This window comes from Phlebotomus papatasi, chromosome 1 (assembly GCF_024763615.1).
Source record: "Phlebotomus papatasi isolate M1 chromosome 1, Ppap_2.1, whole genome shotgun sequence".
Classification (NCBI taxonomy): domain Eukaryota; kingdom Metazoa; phylum Arthropoda; class Insecta; order Diptera; family Psychodidae; genus Phlebotomus; species Phlebotomus papatasi.
The window spans coordinates 58,928,698-58,949,883 of NC_077222.1; the positions used below are offsets into that span (position 1 = coordinate 58,928,698).

The window sequence follows — 21,186 nt, forward strand, 5'->3', positions numbered from 1 at the left end:
CAGAGAGGTGCAGGTTGGCGGGAGTTGAGCAACCAGTGCGAGTGTGAATATGAAGAAAAGTCAACTTACTAAAACCTTTACTGGTGGTTTCTCTTCATCAAGCCAATGGCAAGACGAAAACTGTGATCGCGCCTCAATCTCGCCACGAAATGCAATAAAAGTACAGATATTGAGATGTGTCTGATTATTTTCTTTCATGAACAGAAGAAAATGCAAGAACGCACTGCTGTACTTGCGCAATTAATTTATTTTATTAAAATTATAAGATCCCAATGGGGTAATTTGGATTCAAACCTAAATTGGAATTTTTAGATTTCCTCACTGTTTCAGATGGACAAAGAAAAAAAATTAAGAAGTACAAAACAAAACCTATGGAATAGACTTAGGAATGATTCTTGTGGAGGCAGCCAAAAACCCGACAGCCAAAATCCCGAATGTCCAAAATTTTGAAAGGGATGAAATTATATAGAGGAAAATGTTTAGAATAATTTCCCAAGACACAGAAAATTTCCCTTTGCCTCCAGTAAGCACAATTGTGGGTGCAATTGTGGGAGTAGCTAGCTACAGTAGACTCTCGCTAATTCGGTTCTTTTAAGATCGGGCTACTTTTTAATTCGGACAGCAGTTAAATTTGAAAAAAGTTCGTTGACATTTTTCAAGTTTGATTATGATTATCAAATGAAGCACATATGCTCAAATTTGCCATGGATTGACTTAGTTTTGATGTGATTTTGCATTATTAAGAGATTTTCATTATATTAAAATGTATTTGAGTACGTAAACTCAATATGTGCATGCAGATTAATAAAAAACCGTTTCATTTCAAAAATGTTGTCGCCGGAATTTCTCTCTAATTCGGGCGACATTTTGGTCCCAAATGCCCGAATTTGAGAGAGTCTACGTATAACACTTTTAAGAATTCGGGATTTTGGCTTTCAGGATTTTGGCGTTCGGGACTTTGGCTTTCGGAATTTTAGCTTTTGAGATTTTGACCGAGACTCGTTTCTTCATAATCTTTTTCTTTCATATATCTAATGCAAAAGTGAAATTAAAATTTCAATTTAGATCAGATTCCAGATTACCCCATTGTTTGTACCCTACTCACTAAAACGAAAATCATGGTGCAGCAAGAAAACTCAAATATAAAAATGGTAAACAAATATTAATTCGACATGCATGAATAAAGCATCAGAGACAACCATTTAAAAATAAGTCAGAATACTCACTCCAGATTTATCTCATACTGTTGCTCTAACGAGGAGCATATGACAAATCCAGTAATTGGCATTTAGCTTAGATTCATATTTAAAATAACATTTAATATTTTTAAAAAGTTTTTTGACAAATATTATTATTATTATTATTATTATTTAATCACTCTCCAAAATTATTTACAATGTTTCTTTTAGATAGGCAAATAGCAGTGAACTTACACACTCATCTTGAGATGGAAAGCTCTCAGTAGATCAATGAGGAGAATTTGGGGTCTCTAATTCAAGCGGCGTAGGGCACTTATTAGTTAAAAAAAAAATAGTTCAGTTGGTAACGTAAATTCTAGGCTTATATTGGTCAAGCACTTCGGTATCGTCCAAAAACGTATGTTCAAAAACGAAATTTAAAGAGGGAGGAGTGTTTCTATTAAAAGTTGACACAATTCGGTGGCGTTGTTAATGGATTGGACTGGTTAATTCTTCCAATACGGGAAGAATTCTAAACGAACGAACGAATCTTATGATACAATAATAATCTTGATTCTTGATATTTGTTTCCACATCGATTAGCTCTTATATACCTAAACATAGCAAAGTGAAGGACTTTTTGAACTTCAATAATTCTCTACAACTATTTTTTTTAAACTTTTTTGAGAACTTTTTTTTTATTTCGATTACTTTTAATATTATTCTACTTAACACAGCAACAACACGCGCTTGCTCCCTTGTCACGCTGTCGAATCTCCCATATGTCTTATTTGGTTGTTTCCTTCTTTCCCATAAATCCCAGTGAGTACCGCTTATCAATCCTCAGTTTAATACGACAAACAGTCTGACAAAAAGCATTTCCGGCGTTTGGCTTTGGAGGCTTGTCATCAACGCTGAGACGGCGACGGACGCATGGTATGGAGGGGCTAATGTAAAGACACATGTTTGTAATAAAATACTTACAATACAAAAAAAATTCTTAACAATTTATGCGAAAATTAACTCAGGATAACAGAGAGTATAATAATGATTTAGAAATAGAAAACCTCTGGCATCGAGCTTAAGTCTTTGAAATCTGCACGGGAATTCTGTGTCGATATGACAATGTCATATGACAAATTTTCGTAAACTCTTACTCAATCGGCTCTTTTTCAATCGGGCGAAAAATTTTGTTGACAATTTTCACGTTTAATTATGAAGCTAATTTGCTCAAATTCGCTGTAGTTCTTCCTATTTTATCGTGATTCTTTATAATTGAGCGCTTTTTGTGGAATTTACAAAGGCTTTGACGCCCAAATCTATCGATAAACCGGATTAAATTTCGCCCCGAATGCTCATTTGAGAGAGAGTCTACTGTAAATTCGAGAACAGGACAACATTAAAGGCTAGCGAGTACCGATACTGAATGGTCATTGCAAGGAGCTAGCTCTTAGTAACTGATATGAATCTGATTTTCAATGAATTTTTCCGAATTTTTCATATAAAAATTTTAAAATTTGTCATATGACATTGTCATACTGTTACAGAATTCCCCTACTGGTAATCGTAATCATTGCAAGATGAGCACAATATCATGATTTTAATTTATAATGATATATTAAATGGATTTTGAGAGAATAAATTAAACTAGCGTAATTTGAAGATTTCGAAAGTGATTTGCTGAGTTCATTTGGTTTTAAAATACTGAATTTCTTTAATAAGTTTGTTTTTGACTTACTAAATTACCACTAGCTGTGGTTCTAAATTACCACTAAAGTGATTCCTGTGCTATAAGGCAAAAGTCTACCTAATTGTCTTCCACAGCAATTGCTGCGAGAGAATATTTTGGCGCGTACTCTTGCTCTCTTGGCGGGTAATTTTTACAGTGCTACTCGCGAGTGGATCTGCTATCGCTTTGGAGCAAAAATCGCGTCTGTGGTGGGGGTGGTGCTGGCGGTAAGATGGCGTTGGCATATGGGCGCGAAAAAAACTTGACAACCACCGCCACAGTTTGACAACTGAAAAATTTTTTTCACGGTGTGTGCGCGATTTATTTATTTTCATTAATCAGAGAGTGCTGAAGCAAAATAAATGCATAGAATGTGCAGAAAATAAACAAAAAGGACAAATGCTGTAGTATCATGGAGAATTTGTGCGGTATTTGTTTCCAACAGGCCGAGGTAAAGACTCATCTCCTTGGCGGAGATATTGATTTTTTGCTCCCCTTGTCCTTTCCTCCGACATGTTTCTCATAATTTTTTTTGTTCCTTTTTTTCTGGCTTGTTTTCTTTTCTCTCCTCCGCTTCTTCCATGTGAATTTCTTTTTGCTCTTCTTTCGTGGATGCGCGCCGAGGGAGGGGAGACAAAAATAATACACCGAGAAGCAGGGAGAGGAAAAAAAAGAAGGCCCGAGACCCAAAAAAAAATACATCTTCTCTAGAAAGAAAAACGAAGGAGCGCAATAATAATACAAACAAAAAAAAATGTGCTGTAGCTTCGCTTTGTGCTCGATAAAGAAGTACGCTGAAGAAAAGACCAGAATTGATTCTATCGACGATTCCTCAAGCCATTTTCTTCAGTGTTAGACCACTAATCCCGGATTTTGCTAAAAGATTTCCTTCATGGTGTGGAGTTTTTTGAGTGATTTTCCCGTGTGATTTTGTGTTTTCTAGCAACTTTATCAAGTTCCTGGCTATCCGATTCCTTCGTGTCTCAAGTGTTCAGAGCAGTTGGCCATGAAGGGGCTCTCCGGTGGGGTCAATCCAAGAGGTGGTGTTCAGGAAGCCGGAGGTATCTCCAATCCCACGCCAGCGCCCACATCAAATCATCCCCCGCCAAATATGAATGGAGTAAATGTGAGTGATTTCCGGATGAGCCCCAAAGTGCCACCACCTCCCACTAATTCCACCCCATGTCTGGACGCATCTCAGGAAGTACAGCAAACGCAAATTCTTCAGCAGGGGCCCAAAAAGCACGAAAATGTAAGTTTTTAAAATCTATTTGCCCTCAGTGGAATTCCAATATCTCTTTTGCACAATGAAACTCTTCGCGATGCATTTTGTGTGTCTGTTTCGCCAATAAAACGGATAGGAATAGTAAAACTGGAGAGATGAGAAAGACACAGACGACGATAGAAATATTTTTCCCTTTGGGAAGGAATATTTATAAATACTCTTTCTCGCTTTGTCTCGCTACATTAGTCGCATGGATATTATTTGCTCTCTGGGCAGCATTCACCAAGCGATTTGGTCACACAGAACAATGCTAATGAGATTTTGCAGTTTTCAGTGGGAAGGTGGTATTGGTATTTGTAGGTGAGAGGTATTTGGCGCGAAGATGCATCTCTCATTAAAATGCACACATTCCAGAAAAGAATGCTTTTCTCGAAATTCCTTGAGATTGGCAAGGAAAATTGTAAAATAATGAAACAGAAGATGTTTTTTGCAATTATCTATTTGGTCATTGTAATAAAACTAATCCGTATAATTCCATTAAAGATACCAATTAAAATTGCGTCTGCTGCACTTATGATTTATCTCCAAAAAAAATTGATACTGAAAGCATCGTAAATTGATTTTACTATACTTAAATTCTTACTTTTTACATCTTTTTCCTCATGATTTATTGCCCAATTGCTGCTAGATTTAAGAATTGTTAAATATTAACAAGAATAATATAATTTTGCATTCCTTTGATATACGGATGTTTCACAAAAATAAGCGGGTTAAATACAAATTGAAAATTTCGACCTAATACTAACTTGTTTTTTTATTCTTTGAAAAAACTAAATTTATAATTTGTCTTTTGTTTTTGGAGGTTCAGTAGACTCTCTCAATCGGGCATATGGGGCAAAATTTCATCCAAATTATCGATAGATTTGAGCTTTAAAGTCATTGTAAATTCCACAAAAAGCGCTCAATTATAAAGAATCATGATAAAATAAGAGAAATTACAGCGAATTTGAGCAAATTTGCTTCATAATTAAGACGTGAAAATGGTCAACAAAATTTTTCACCCGATTGAAAAAGAGCCGATTGAGCGAGAGTCTACTGTAGCTGAACTACTTCCAAGCTTCCAACACATATCTAAAAATGGACGAAATTACTAGGGCCAATTCTGATAAAAATTAGAAAAACCTTATTTTAACGCTCCTTAGGGGAATAGAGAACGTATGAAGGGAAACGTAGAAAAGAAAGATAATATCTTCGAGATTATGTCATTTTAGGAAGGTCAGCGAAGGCCGGAAGTCGGTATCTCTTACCGTTTGAATTTTATATGCTTCAAAAGACTACACGAAAAACAGTGTTTTTTTTTAAATGAAGCTATCACCGTTACTTTACCGGTTAATCACCGACGTGACCAATGCAGTCGGGTTTAGAATTACCAGACCTTTCAAAAAATCCAAGCTTGACCAAATCGGTTGAAAAATAGGTCCTCCAAGGTGATTGTACTTTGCCTTTGAATAATTCAAGATAGCGATTTTTCCGGTGATTGGGGTCGGAAGGAAGATGAAATATTCAGTTGGACGAGTTGAACCATAAGGGCAGAATCACATTGACAGTAAAATGCTCACCGTATTTCGTTAATTTACGCATTTTCATTGCAATTCTTACGCAAATTATCGATTACCGTATTACCTTATGTCATACTCGGTGGCACTAGGTGAAAATAATATAAGAAAATTGAAGAAGTAAAAGGAAAATGCGATAAACGGTGAGCAAAACAAACTCTACGATTAATTTCTTTTACAGTTTTTCTTGCTCACCGTTTATTGAATTTTCGTTTCATTTCTTCAATTTTCTTATATTATTTTCACCCAGTGCCACCGAGTATGAGATAAGGTAATACGGTAATTGAGAATTTGCGTAAGAATAACAATGAAAATACGTAAATTAACGAAATACGGTGAGGCTACGGCGAGAATTTTATTGTCAATGTAATTCTGCCCTAAATCCAAAAATAAAATAAATCGCCAGGGTCAATTTTAGGATATAAGTCAAAAATCATGTTTTTGGAGGGTATGGAAGGGTGGTGGGTGATTTGGGTAAATTAGTTTGCTAGAGAATGTTGACTTCTAGAGGATAGCCAAAGATCGGAAGTCAATATCTTTTACCATTTGGAATCCAGGATGATGAGAAGTTGAAAAAAAAAAAGAATTGTGGAAACTGCTCTTTGGTGGAGTTTGAGCAGTTAAAATTGAGTTGCTATCTAAGTAAAAGGTTTACTTAGAGAAGAATGGCACCTAATTTAATATTATAGTCGTCCACAATGATCATTGCCTTATTTACCTTATTTCTATATTTAATTGCAATTGAAACTACTTCGGTTTAGCTACGTTTTAAAAATAATTTAAATAATAAAAGAACAGTATAATTCTAAAAGCTATAAAGTGCAGATTTTCGGCACTTTTTAATAAAAACCCAAGGGATACATGGATCAAAAAGACTAAAAAAACACCACATTTTCTATATTTTTTATACACGATAAAAAATTTATTTAATTGAAGCTCTAAGACTTATTAAAGTATAATACTTTATAAAACTATATTTTCTAAAATTTTCATTACAAAATTTAAGTATTCAATCTGATTTTCGGAAACCGTTTTGAAAAAAAAAAGACTTTACGGTGGACAAGATTATTCAGATTAATTCATCTCAAGTTAAAAAGAAATAATTATTTCCTGTTAACAGATTATTTAACTAGTCCTTGTGATCAAGGGAGAAATTATCCTTCGTTCAAAGGCTAAATCAGCTAACAGGAAATATTTGGTTTTATATCTTCATATAAATCTACTCTGGGCACTCAATGGGTCAAGTGGTAGAGCACTCGCTCTATGAAGTAAGTGTCCCGGGTTCGAATCCCCTTTAGGTCAAAATGAGTTCAAACTTTCAAGAGATATTTATAAGACTATTACCGAGGACACTGTACCACTTTTAAATAAATAAAACCTTTATTGACGCTGTAAATGTGATTTTTGTGAAGACCGTCTGGAGGCGGTTTCACCCGTTAGAGGGTTAAAAAATGAATTGAAATTGAAAAATTGAAAATTTTAGAAAATATAGTTTAAATATTGTACTTTTGTATGACTGAGAGCTTCAATTAAATGGAATTTTTATTTTGCTGATTTTTTTTTGAGAAAATGTGCTCTTTTTAAGTCTTTTTGACCCATGTAACTACTTTAAACGAATTTCTCAATTTAAAGTTAAATATCTGTGGAAAAAACAAACGGTTATAGAATTAAATGTTGAGGCTAATGACTTCATCATAGAATGGTACGAAATGTTTTAAATTTAAACCCATTTGGAAATGTTTTAGACGTTTTTTCTTAGAGAATTTCTGTAAAAGTGCTCACGTCTTTGCAAATCATTTAAAATCATAAAAAAATTTGTGAAAATGGATTTATAGTGCTAAACAGAAAGCTTATTAAAATCTTCCTAGGGAAGTTTCAAATAAGAACTGAAGCTGCTATTGATCCCTTTTCCTTAAAACAAAATAAAAACAACTTATATTTGCTTTGAAAAACACATGAAAAATGAAAACTTTTTGTGAGTTATCTGAACCACCTAAAATCACCAAATCAGATTAAAGCAAGATTTATGCTCGCTTTCCAAGAATAAAGTCTAAAAGCTTTTTTGGTCTAAAGAACATCGTTTAGGGGCATTATGCTCAAGCTTAAAATGCAATTTCTTCCAGTATAATCTACTCGGATCCATGAAAACATTTTTGTGCCTCTTGTTTAAATCAGTCAAAATAGGTGCAAAAATAGAATTAAAAAAAAAAACAGAATTTCCTCGAAAAAAAAGAAAAACAATTCCTAAGGGTCTTTTTAACCCTTTAAAGACGATTGGGTCACCGGTGACTTAAAAATGAAACTTCTCCTACGGCTTTCTAAAGTTGTATTTTGCTCTAAAAAGTTAGAAAAAATGATTTTTTTCTGACCCTCAATTTTTGACCTTCTCGTCCTTAAAGGGTTAATGAGGATCTTATTGATTTTTAAATTAAGTTCAAATTCGTAAAAATTGGAGTTTTTCGCAAATTTACGAGAAAACTCTTGTTTTTTGCATTAGAAAAATGATTTCGAAGATGCATCTTATTCACAGGAAATATATTCCTATGAAAATATCTAACATGGACAAGAAATTATTATTAATAACGTATAAATTTTGGAAAACAAGTTGATAAAACTTAATATCTCATGAAAGGATTTTTTTAAAGAGAGGACTCAAAATTTATTTATTTTATTTTCCTTATTCTTTTCACAAAATTATTAATACTGTTCAAATGTTTAAATGAGGTTCATGTAAGCTATTTATTCTCTTTATAGTGAAATAAAATGAGACCTCGACTTCTTTTATCTCAAAAGATATCGAATTTTGAAATTTTCAGCTTCTCACCTCTTGAGCCAGGTTTCATTTAGCATTTTCATTTTTTTTTAATCTTTCTTCCAGCTTCCATTTGATTTGGAGCAGACAATTCAGAATATCGACGTGAGTATATCTTAATTATTGAATTATTTCAATTTCTATTGTCTGAGAAAGAATTTGGGAAATTTCCTGTCCATTTTCCAGAATGAACTTCTCTATGGTGAAGAAGGTTCCTGTCCACTATGTTCAAAGACCTTCGGAAGGAAATCATCCCTGCTTAATCACATCAGGAACCATTCAGCAGAGAAGAAATATGTGTGTTCATACTGCCAGAAAGGTGAGAAATATTTCCTGTATAATATATTAGTCATTTTCGAGGCTTGTTGCTTTTTACAGTATCGTGCAAAAAATTTGCGTATACTGTTTGTTTTTATTAACTAGAGACGCACGCATGTTTTTTTTTTATTATTATTTTCACTTTACTTGAGAATAAGTTGTAGAGGAAACCTGTTCTTCGCATCTCACGAGACTCAATGTTTTGTGCGATGGAGTGGGTTCAAGCATGTCTCTGCCTTAAGATTGTTTTTCCTGTATTTTGTTGCTCTTAATTGATTTTATTTTGAATTCCACAGGATTCACTCAAGCTGCCAATTTGCGCAATCATGAGAGGATTCATACAAATGAGAGGCCATACGTTTGCATTGATTGCGGGAAAGCTTTTACCCAAGTAAGTTTCTGCAATTTTACAAACATCCACAAGTGATAAGTCTTTTAAGTGCAAAAACATGAATCTGTAATTCAATTCTGTTTAAAATTTAATTTTATTATTCGTTTTTTTTGGTGTTTTTTATGATCTACAAATCGTATAATTTATTTTAAACCCATTGTGACGCGGTAAAATGTAAAAAAAAATGTTAAAGTAGAAAAGAATTTTGTGAAAAGCTGAAACTCTTTGGCATTATTCTTTATTGTATAGAATATGTACTAACTACAAAACGATTTTCTTAATGAGATTGAATACTTCGAAAAACTGGAAAATCACCTCTTGTTAGGATATGTCTAAGCTTTAAGACAAAGTGAGCATTTTGTTGATACTTAGGTACTCCAGTGTCCTTAAATAATTCCTTCTGAGTAAGGGCTTAATTTTTAGGTTCTCAATAGCGTAGTTCCAATCAATTTAGGACACTTTTGTAATAATTTGAGGGACTTTTCAAATCCGATAAAGGTGGGAGTGCAAATTAGGAGATGAAAACTTAGCTGTGTTTCGCAATTTTTTTAGAAGAGAAGTAAACGGCCAATATTCTGGAAATTTTTGGTATTATGACATTATTTAAAGTACTTAAATAATTTTTTTCGAGAAAAAATATTACAAAATGGTGGAATAATGAGTAATCCAATGGAGTGTCTTGCCGCAGCAGTTCCTAATTTTCGGGAAATCTTCAGCTCGTAATTCTTTTTTAAGAAAAACTCAATTTTCCTTAGTGCATTTCATAGTTAAAATAAGAAAACTCGAAGTAAATCGTGAATCGGAACTTTTTAACAGGTTTTTGAAAAAAAGATACAATATTGGGTCAAAATTCTCACTTTAACATGCTGTTAAAAATAGAAAAATAATAGGTTTATTTCCCGCAAATTCAAAGAAATTGTAATAATGAGACGTGGAGAAAACGCGCTTCAAAGTTTTGGATGATCGTCCGAACGCTTGCAAATCTGCTCGGCACCCCATGCTTTCGTCTCTATATCTCCGGAAATACTTCGAATTGGCTTTTGAAACTTTTTATAGTATATTCTTAGGTAGTTTATCTATAGATTTAAACAATAAAAAATATAGACCTCCTAAATGACAAATCCTCTGAATTAGCTAATTCCGGTTCCACTCAGCAGGACCTTAATTCCCCCCCCTCCAAACCATGTACGAAAACTCGTCGTGCGATTTTTTTTTTAATTTTTGGTTATGTTTTAAAGCGGTTGCAGCTAAAATTACGAAAGCCAAATTTCCGAACCCAAAATACCGAAAGCCAAAATCCCGAAAGCCAAATTCCCGAATGTTTAAAATCCTGGAAGGAATGAAATTATATGGAGGAAAATGTTTAGAACAATTTTCCAAGATACAGAAGGTTTCCCTTTGCGTCCAGCAAACGCGCGTGCAATTGTGGGAGCAGTTATCACACTTTTAAGATTTTGGCTTTCAGGATTTTGTCGTTCGGGACTTTGGCTTTCGGGACTTTGACTTTCGAGATTTTGGCTTTCGGGATCTTGGCGTTCGGGATTTTGGCTTTCAGGATTTTGACTTTCGGGATTTTGGCGTTCGGGATTTTGGCTTTCAGGATTTTGACTTTTGGGATTTTGGTTTTCGGGATTTTGGCTTTTGGGATTTTGGCTTTCGGGATTTTGGCTTTCAGGATTTTGGCTTTCAGGATTTTGACTTTTGGGATTTTGGCTTTTGGGATTTTGTCTTTCGGGATTTTGGCTTTCAGAATTTTGGCTTTCGGGATTTTGGCGTTCGGGATTTTAGCTTTCGGGATTTTGACGTTCGGGATTTTGGCTTGCAGAATTTTGGCGTTCGGGATCTTGGCGTTCTGGATTTTGGCTTTCAGGATTTTGACTTTCGGGATTTTGGCTTTCAGGATTTTGACTTTTGGGATTTTGGCTTTCGTGATTTTGGCTTTTGGGATTTTGGCGTTCGGGATTTTAGCTTTCGGGATTTTGGCCTTCGGGATTTTGGCTTGCAGGATTTTGGTGTTCGGGATCTTGGCGTTCGGGATTTTGGCTTTCAGAATTTTGACTTTCGGGATTTTGGCTTTCGGGATTTTAACTTTCGGGATTTTGGCTTTCGGGATTTTAGCTTTCGGGATTTTGGCGTTCGGGATTTTGGCTTTCGGGATTTTGACCGGGAACCGTTTTAGAGAATACAAAGATGAACATTTCGTGCTTATACGAAAATTCCGTTCAATCATTCCTAATAAAGGTTTTCAAGGTCAAAGGTTAAACTCTATAGATCGTATTTATCAACCAAAGGGGGTCATGTTTGGGATCGTTAGAAAGGGCTTGGGAAATATGAGAAGTCTCAACCGAAATGTGAACCAGTTCCACTTTTATCCGACGAAAACCAGTTTTGTATTACTTCCATAGCTTCATCCCAATGTTTAGATCATTTATGATAAAGCAGTGATAGCTGCATGGGGAATAGGATAAAAAAGAGATGATAATAAACAAATTAATTAAAATTTGAACAATGAACGCAAAATTGGTTTTTAGTAGATGACATCCAACTGGGACATTTAACAAAGTGCTTTTCAGTATATAAGGTCCCTTTTTTATTATTTATTTAATAAAATTGGAAATTCGTTTGATTTATTCGCAGGTGACAAATTTGAACAATCATCGACGACTTCATACAGGAGAAAGGCCATTTGTCTGCATTGAGCCAGATTGCGGACGATCTTTTGCCCAAGTGACAAATCTCAACAATCACATGAAAACACATCATAAGGTACAGCAATATGTGTGCAATCAATGTCCCAGGCGATTTATCCAAGTGAGCCAGTTGAATCAACATCTGGCCCTACATACGGGTATCCGGGGTTTTATGTGTCCCCACTGTCCCGAAAAGACCTTCAAACAGCAATCCCACCTGCAGCAGCATCTCAGAACTCATGGACTGGAATTTCCTTATGCCTGTGGACGCTGTGAGGAGAAATTTGTGCAATTTGTTCATTTGGAGCATCATATGAAGATGCACGAGGAGTACAGATTCAAGTGTACAATGTGCAATTCAGCCTTCAATCAGGAGGCTCTGCTGAAGAAGCACATTCAGCGCCATATCGATGGGCGGTATATTACTTGCCCTGTGGAAGGATGCAGCGAAGGATTCACAGTAAAGCACCATCTCACACGTCATATGCAATCCCACCATTCCATGACGAATCATCCTAAGCGAATATCTGTGAAAAGGTAAGATCACTTACTCAAAGTTAACATTTTTCTAAGCAAGATTTCTTTTGCACTTCCTTTTGCACCCTTTGGCAGCACTGGCTTAATTTTTCATTATTTTTAACAATAAACTTGCATGTATTATTAGAACAAATATTAATTTCTTTCCAGTAATTCAACGGTTTGATTGCTCATCAGATTTAGCTTATTTTTGGTTATTAGATTTTTATCCGCTTAAATAGAATCACAATTACATGTACTGAATCAAAATTTCATTAAAATTGAATTTTTAAATAAATTTTCTTTATACAAAAGAAAAATATTCCTGGATATAAAATTAATTGGATTATTTCTAATAATTTGCATTTCACGTAGTTTTTGCCATTGTTAATGAAAACAACTAAAGGTAGATACTTATAAATAAAAGAAAACAAAGACGCAAAAAAGTGATAAATCTTGGAAACAATTAAATGCCGCTGAAAAACTGCTTATTATAATTTTTAATCAGTAAATTGCAGCCTTTTTTAACCTTTGACCTTGAAAAATCTTTATTAGGAATGATTCAACGAAATTTAGGAATGCAATTGGTCACTGGTAATCCTTAGAGCCCAAATAGACTCAGGCTGATCTTCGAGAATATTAAGCCTGTAAAATTTGGGCAGTAAAAGATTAGATAAAGAAAATTAATGCCAAGGATATATATAGAGGAAACTGGGGCACCATTGAACATGGGGTAGCACCGAACACTGATTTTTATTTCTAAACTATTTGTACTATGACAATCAGTTCTTTAGTGGCCAAGTATCCTTATAGTATCTATGAATTCATACCGGTCTCATCCTCTGAAGTCTAATATCGAATTAAAAAATCGAAATGTTCGGTATACACTGTTCGGTAGTACCACAATTTCACTTAATCAATGATCCTTCGCTCTCAGTGTATGATTTGGGATAAATCTTTACTGCCAAGCCAAATTATAGATCCGATGCCTCTGGGATAAAAGTCTATCGCAATCTGATTTATTTTACAAGTTCTTAGACTATTAAAACTTATTTTTATCTAATTTAAAACCAAGATGGACTCTGTGGTGAACCCCTGTTGTGTCATTGCAAAATTGCATATTCTTTGCTTTTCTGAAATAGGATTGCATGATTTTGAAGGCAGTAAAGCAAACTGGATACACTATTAAGACCTTTGTTGTTAGAAAATTTCTTGTTACCTAAAGAGATTTGAACCTGGGACACTTGTATCATAGAACGAGTGTTTTACCCGCTTTACCATATGACATAATACAAGCCTATACAATGGCTATGTTGTAAAAATGAAGAAGCACATTTCTCTATTTTTTGAAGTAGGTCGAATTTATTTAGGAATTCACCGAATTCACAAACCTTCAAAATGAGCCCAGTTTTGTCCAATGTGGATTGAAAAGCATGTCTTAGAAAATTTTTACTTAACATTGTTATATTACCTATATAACATAGTAAAAATTATGGACATATAAGAAAAGAATGTGCTCTTGAATAACCTTTAAAACTCTAAAATATATTCGGAAATTAAAAACAAAAAAATATCCGGATAATACAAAAAAAACATGTTTGAAAAAAGAAGAAATCGACCACTCAGAATAAGAAACGAATAACTCGCAGTAGGCAAATTTTACAGGAGAGCGATTTGAAGCTGAGATTTTACATGCAGACTATAGGATTTTTGAGATTTAAAATCTCTATAACTTTGAAAATAATTATCTTTTAAGAATAATATTCACAGGGAAGGTAGAAATTATAAAGAATTATCCAAAAAACGAATAAAACGATTTTTCAAAAAAATCGAGTTGGTCGACTTATATTCTGAGTGGTCGAAATAGGTCCAAGCTCGTGTTTATTTATTTAAATTTGAATTGTGAAGGCTCTGTCGAGAACTCGAAGTTGCTAACTCTAACTATTTAGCAGCTAGGGGGAAGTAGGGCACCATTGAAATGGGGCAGCTTTGAAATTAGGAGGCCTCTTTCCAGTGGCGTTAGCATATTATAAAATTGATCGAGCGGGGGGGGGGAATGTCATAAAAAACATATATTTAACCTATACTTATTTATGCCCGTCTTCAACTTAAAACCTTTACGTATTGTCTAAAAATATTCATTCAGTATATTGACATTTTTTTCCATTTTCCCAAAAAGATAAAAAGTGGAAGCCCTCTTTTTCAAGGAATGTAGTGCTCAATGTTGAGCAACAGTAAAAAATCAAAATTTTAAAGAATGCAAATTTAATTAAGATTGTTTTGAAACCATGTACTGCTTAAGCTTAAAATGGTTAAGATTGTGGTGAAAACATGCACAGCGGTTAGACTTCTTAAAACAGATGGCGCTCGTCAAAACCGGTACAGCCGAGCACAGCTCAAGAATAAAATGGTTAAAATTGAGCATAAGTCCTGCATAGCTCAAAAAAAAATTGTATCTAAATTTTTAACAGTTTTCTTATTCTGAATCGTTTTATGTTTAACAGCTGTGCGCGTTTTCAGCACAATATAAACCATTTTATGTTAGAGCTATGCAGATTTTATGCACAATATCTGAGAAGTACGAGTTTTATGCACAATCTGAACCATCTTATACTTGAGCTTTGCGAATTTTCAGCACAATTTTACTTTATTATTTTAAAGTAATTTTTTTTATATCAACTCGAAATTTTTAAAGAATATAAGGACAAAATGCGTTTTAGAAGCAAGAGGAGCGCCAAGAAAACTCTACAAGAAATTAGACGACCCCAAATTGGGCGACAAGAAAGCCTTTAGATTAGAACAATTGGATGCTCCAGAAAGTGAGGAAATTAAAAAAAACTTTTTCTTTACTTCAACGCGCAATTTTGATAGATAAGAACAAAATGCATTTTAAGAACTAGAGGAGCGCTCTAGAATGTCTCGTGAGGAAATTAAAAGTTTCTTATTTATTTCAACGCAAAATTTTGGTAGTTTATAAGGACAAAATGGAATTTAAGAACCAGAGGGGGCACCAGAAAGTTTTTGAGAAAATTAAAAGTTCTTTTTTTATTTCAACGCGAAATTTTGAAGAATTATAAGGACTAAACGCATTTTAAGAACTAGAGAGGCGCCCCAGAAAGTCTCTGAGGAAATTAAAAGTGTCAACGCAAATTTTGGTAGATTATAAGGACAAAAGGCATTGTAAGAACTACAGGTGCACTTCAGAAAGACTCGGAGTCTATTTTGTTAAAATCTTTTTTACTTCAACATGGCATGAATAAAGGGTCAGGGCTCAGTTGTCCAAAAAACAAAGGAATATCGGCGCCCCTGGATGCTCGCGCCCTGGGCGGGCCGCCCCTCCCGCACCCCCTTAGGTACGCTACTGCCTCTTTCTACTATTTTTAAATGGAATTGAGCTATATCATGACGTTTTTTTGCTTCACAAATGGTTTGTGGATCTAAATTATATATTATGATAAGTTCCAGTTTGAGAGATCAAAATAACCAAGGACTTGGAAATCGCACATAGTAACAAAACTAGTAGTGGTGCCCGAGAAAATTTCTCTTGTTAAGGGTGTGTTGACGTACTCGTGCTCAGGATCAACTGACTGTCGGCTCAGAGCATTATACCATCGGAAGGCATGATCGCTCTCCGCTTAAAGATGCTGCACACCCTTCACTTCCCAGGGCTAACCCTAGGGACAAGGCACTTTGTGTAACCAGTCTCTGGGAATTTATAATAACGGCAGGGACTTTAGCCGTGGAACCGATTTGTCTTACAAGTTTCAATTTAAAATAGGTGAAAAAGCTCTATTTTAAAACTGACCAATTCAAAGGTGCCCCTCTTCCCCCTAGGTCCCGATGTCTTAAATGATTCAGTGTAAGAACAATTACAAGAATTAATATTTCTCAAAAATGCTTTCATTTGCTTAAAATTAAGTATTTAGAGAGCAATAAAATGATTTTGAATAGATACCTAAAGAATTTATATGCTTCTGCAGCATCTTTCAAATCGGGGAAAAATCATGAAATCTAATTTTCCATCTCTTTCTCAAATGTATTGCATACTTCTATCCCTTCTATCTCACTTTTCACACTTAAATCTAAATTGAATTTTTCTTTATGATCACGTCATTCATCACATGATGATCTGGATAAATAGAGTGACTTAGAAAATGTGGAGTAGAGGAAGGTTTTGGAGGTTCGTATTAAAAAAGGAGTCCAAGATTTAAGATTTTTTACTGAATGCCACACACACCGAATCAATTATATCACTATATCAAAAAAATCGCTTACTTATTGGGTTCATAATTATGCCTCACAAAATTCCTGGAAGTCCTTGGATTTTCCTCTACAGGAAAATGAAAATGTAGTGGCATTTTTTACGAAGGTGCCCTGGTTAACTCAGCTTCGTACCACTTTTTCCCACCTCTATAGGCCTCATTTTCCCCGAAAACATTACACCGGACACAAAAATTTGGGCATAACTACTTAGATGGAACGTTCATCTACTTGTTTCACCATTTGTAGGAGGTATCACGCATTAAAAATCAATTTTAAGCTCTTTTTCTAACACATGTTTTTTTGACACTCGGAAAACTATTTTTTCCCTGCATTCTGACAGTCAGTTAAGAGCTTGGTTAGGTATGATTCTCTCATAATCACACCTAATGTAATCCCCAGATTTTCTCTAACACCTCAAATGGGTCTTATAGAACATATTTCGGACGTAACTGATTTCAAAAATGACCAGCCACCACATTTTTAGAATTACCAGTGATTAATTTAAAGTAAAATGTGAAAAATTCCGCTTGAAAACAAAGCAAATTGGATGAAAATTCTCAAAATGCACCGCATGGGTAATGAAAGAATCACACCTACCATAAGCAGATTCAGGCTTAATGTTTAATTTGACAGAAGTGAAATAAAAACATCTGATGAAATCTCATTTTGATGGGGAAGTGCGTGTTTTCCTTGGAGATTTTAGTAAAAATTGTATAATATCCCAATTTTCTTGTGAATTTATTCAGTGGAATCTCTGATGAGTCAAACATCCCGAGCGGCATGCACAGTGTGACCCAAAACAGTGAGGAATTCTCAAATTCGGTGGTCAGTACTTTTGACAGATGTTATTACGAAGCTGCAAAATTCAATTTTCCTGAAGCTGCAAGGGTGGTAATTTTTACGAATTTTCCTTCACCCACAAAAACGACCCCCTTCAAGTAAAAGATTTTCACGGTAAATATTAGCCATAATAAACCCTCTATAACTTGGAATAGTTGCTTTTTTTTTCGAAAAGACACTTGCAGTGTGCAAAAATGCATAAAATATTACACATCAGAATTAGGATTTTAGGCCCATTTTTCATTTTTGCCTTTTGGACCCAGGAAAAAAGGCCTAGGCTTCCAAGTTTCTCAGGAAATGTGTGATGTAGGAGTAGCTTTTAGATTATATGTTCATGGATGAAATTCATTTAGTAATTTGGAAAAAAATCAATTTTTACGAAGCTGCAAACATTACGAAGGTGCAAAACTTTCCCCTATGTTTGAAAAAGTGATTAAAATTTTGATTTTATAAAATTTTCTCAATCTAAAAATTATGGCAGGGCAATAGAATAAATAAAATGTCATAATGGAATAATTAAAAACCTGTAACTACTAACGTTTTAATAATTCTATGAGAATATTTGCAAAATCATTTAAAGTGACGATCCTAACTTATCTTAAGATATCACAATTTGTAAGGATATAACGCAATTTTTGGTCTGCATGTTTTAGATGCAAAAAGGCTCTTCTGCAAAGCTTGAATTTTTTTCGTATATTTAGATAATTATTGGCTTATTCCTCCTTTATTTTCTAATGCACCATACCAAAAATAAATAAACCACAAATTGTAGAAAGATTTGATGTTGAGACATTTCAATGTTCGCCTCTCGTTCAAAGGCTGAAAATGTCGTCCTATTGTAGATCGGCAGCATCGGGAAAGTACAATTGCTACTTTGAGAGCTGTGAAGAGTCCTTTGGGGACTCTGATAGTCTCAATGAGCACCTTCGGAGTGTCCATGGGCTGTCGATCGTTAAAAATGCTACTAAGCGCACCAAGGTGGATGTATCACTGCTGGAGCACATGAAGAATAGTGCTGGTGTTGGTGGTGGTGTTGGTAAAAATCCAATGACTGATGCTGGACTCAATTTTGCCACACAATTTGCCGCCGTGGCAGCAGCGGCAGGCGGAATGGTCAGTCAGGCTGGTGGTTCTAGTGCTGATGTACAGCAACATCAGCAGCAGGTGCAACAGCCCGGGGATGTTGGCAATAAGAGGGTGCTGTCGGTGTCGGAAATGCTGAAATTGTCGGAGGAGGATATGAGAAAACAAATGGTGGAGCGTAAGGCTCAAATGGAACTCGATATGCAGGTGATATAGTGATGAAAAGTGAGAATATTGTACTGATATGATTGTCTTTTCTCTTTCACAAAATCTCCGATTTGTCCATCAAATATACGATGGTTGAAATATGTGAATTCTAAAAACAAACAAACAAAAAAAAAATAGATTAAATGCGAGAATCTCCAAAATTCACTCACAACACATTCGAGATCTCAGCATGTGACCAACTTCCAGCCACACGGAGCTTTTCCGTTGATCTCCAATGGTGGTCCAGGCATGGCAGGTGTTGTGGATAGTGTGAATGCAATGATGAAACTTGTGTGCCATTTCTGTTTCAACATCTTCAAGAGTCCTCATTCCCTCGCGAGGCACATCCAGAAGTTCCACAATTGATCCTGATAGCGTGTATGTAAAAGCTTTCTCCCCGTCAGAGATTTGAAAGCAGAGGAAATGTATATTTTGTTACAAATGGATATCCCAGAGTTCCCAAATGTTTACACATTGTCAATCACACTGAAGTAAGTTATGGGATAAGCTTAGAGATTCTTCTTGGATCAATAAAGAGAATATTCTCTCACAGATCAATGGAATTTTAATTGTAGTCGAGACACCTTTCTTCTGTGAGATATTACAGTTTTGCAGGTGTCACGACTTCTCTATAGCGAACTGCGATAAAATTGGCGCGAAAATAAGAAAAACAAAATGATCGATTGCATAAAGTGATGCATAATTTTAATGGATAGTTATTTGTTGCCGCGGATAGAGCAAATTTATGCTGTGCAGAAGGAAATTGCAGAGATAAAAAAATGAGAATGATGCGAGTAACGGGTTTCTCGTGCACTTGAGCATTGATGTCCATTGTTCTTCCTGGAGACCACCGACAGCACTTCTTGTCCGCGTCGACAATTTGCTCAGGAAACTGCGGTCGTAGATGGGCGGATTCTATTCTTTTGCTTTTATTTTTGCACTAGCATCACGAATTATACGTGGCCATACAGAATGGCACTCCTGAAGGTGGCTGAAGAAAAGCATTGTCTATTTTCATTGAGTGCCTTTTACTGCTCCAAACTCCACTAAGAGAGCAGTATATATAATTCCTTGATATTTTCACACCCAAAATTTTCACTTTCGCTTTGCGTCTTCGCGTTTCGTCACAAAATCATCCAAGGACCCAAGGACCCCTGACATGCCCGTAATTCACCCTCTGTGCTTACCCTCCAAAACCATATTTGGGATTGCCCGAAAATATGTCCTGCAATTTTTTCATTCTTGGATTATTATAGGTTACTTAAGCGGACACTTCGTCCATATACAAAAATACCGTTGAATTATTCCCAATAAAAGTTTTTCAAGGTCAAAGGTTAAAAACGCTCGGGAAAGCGTATTTATCATCCGAATTGTATCATGTTTGAGCTCGTTAGAAAGGTCTTGGAATTTCTGACAATTCTAAACCGCTTTCAATCGGTTATAAATAAATTATAAAATTTAAAAATTAAATTAATTAATAACTTAAATTATTTTGGGTAATCTTCTAAATAATGTATGAATTAGATTTAATCGGTTGTGAACTGATAAACGGTAAATGGGGCGAAAGTAATTTTGAGGTAGTTTTAGCATCTAATAACGGGGTTTCAAAGTCAAAGGTCAAAAAGACTCTAGAGAGATCGTATTTATCAACCGAATGAGGTCATGTTTGGGCTCGTTCAAAAAGGTCTTGGAATTTCTGATAAGGCTGTACCGGTAATGAACAAGTTCATAACGTATAATTAATTTTTATCCGAAAATCAGTTTTATTACTCGTAATTTGGGAAATCTATTGCATAATTTATGAATAGGGTTAAATCGGTTGTGAATCGGTGAACGATAAGTGTTGTGAAATTAATTTGGAGGTATAGCATCTAAGTCATGAGTTCGAACACTTCGCAAAACCTGGGACGCTTTGCCATTGCCATCCCTTTTAATCCTTTAAATACGAGACAGTTTTCTCTGACCGAAAATCAGCAATAAAAATGAAACCGATAAACAAAATCAGTAAAAGGTCTTACATCTAACCTTAGAAAATCCAACGAAGTCTGATTTGGTGTATTTTTGTCTCTATGAACGATAGGGACAAAAATAGCCCAAAAATTTAAGTAATTTTTCTGATGATACCAATGACTGATAATTTTCACTCTAATGAAAATAGTTTGTTTGAGTATTATAGTGTTTTTTTTAACAAAACGTTTTTACTTTAAAAAAAATTGGAATTATAAAAATTAATTAAAATCAATTTTCAATATGAGAATTTAAAAATTGGTAATTTTTGAGCTTAAAAATTTACTATATAGAACATAGCTGGAGACTTG

The 21,186-nt window shown here is 34.8% G+C and overlaps 1 protein-coding gene across 8 annotated transcripts; it reads left to right on the plus strand.

Annotated features, from left to right (window-relative positions):
• Window positions 1–3,155: 3,155 nt before the first annotated feature.
• On the plus strand, window positions 3,156–19,420 carry LOC129809463 (zinc finger protein 383). Of its 8 annotated transcripts, none has more exons than XM_055859292.1 (8): window positions 3,156–3,358; window positions 3,851–4,159; window positions 8,627–8,665; window positions 8,747–8,879; window positions 9,175–9,269; window positions 11,907–12,496; window positions 18,421–18,868; window positions 19,007–19,420. In XM_055859292.1, the coding sequence occupies exons 1-8, from the start codon at window positions 3,320–3,322 to the stop codon at window positions 19,232–19,234; spliced, it is 1,881 nt and encodes a 626-aa protein (XP_055715267.1). In that variant the 5' UTR covers window positions 3,156–3,319; the 3' UTR covers window positions 19,235–19,420. The 8 variants fall into 8 exon arrangements, with proteins under 8 accessions (XP_055715267.1, XP_055715264.1, XP_055715268.1 ...); XM_055859289.1 differs by having other exon boundaries at window positions 3,166–3,358; window positions 8,717–8,879; window positions 18,397–18,868; XM_055859293.1 differs by having other exon boundaries at window positions 3,166–3,358; window positions 8,717–8,879; window positions 18,397–18,864.
• Window positions 19,421–21,186: the final 1,766 nt, after the last annotated feature.

What these genes read in the sequence shown, in the direction of transcription:
- LOC129809463 (XM_055859289.1), top strand. Translation starts at nt 3,320, where the DNA reads ATGGAGAATTTGTGCGGTATTTGTTTCCAACAGGCCGAG. An exon ending in TTTGTTTCCAACAGGCCGAG is followed by an intron (nt 3,359 to 3,850) that starts GTAAAGACTCAT and finishes TGTGTTTTCTAG; the next exon opens with CAACTTTATCAAGTTCCTGG. An exon ending in AAGCGAATATCTGTGAAAAG is followed by an intron (nt 12,497 to 18,396) that starts GTAAGATCACTT and finishes TCTCGTTCAAAG; the next exon opens with GCTGAAAATGTCGTCCTATT.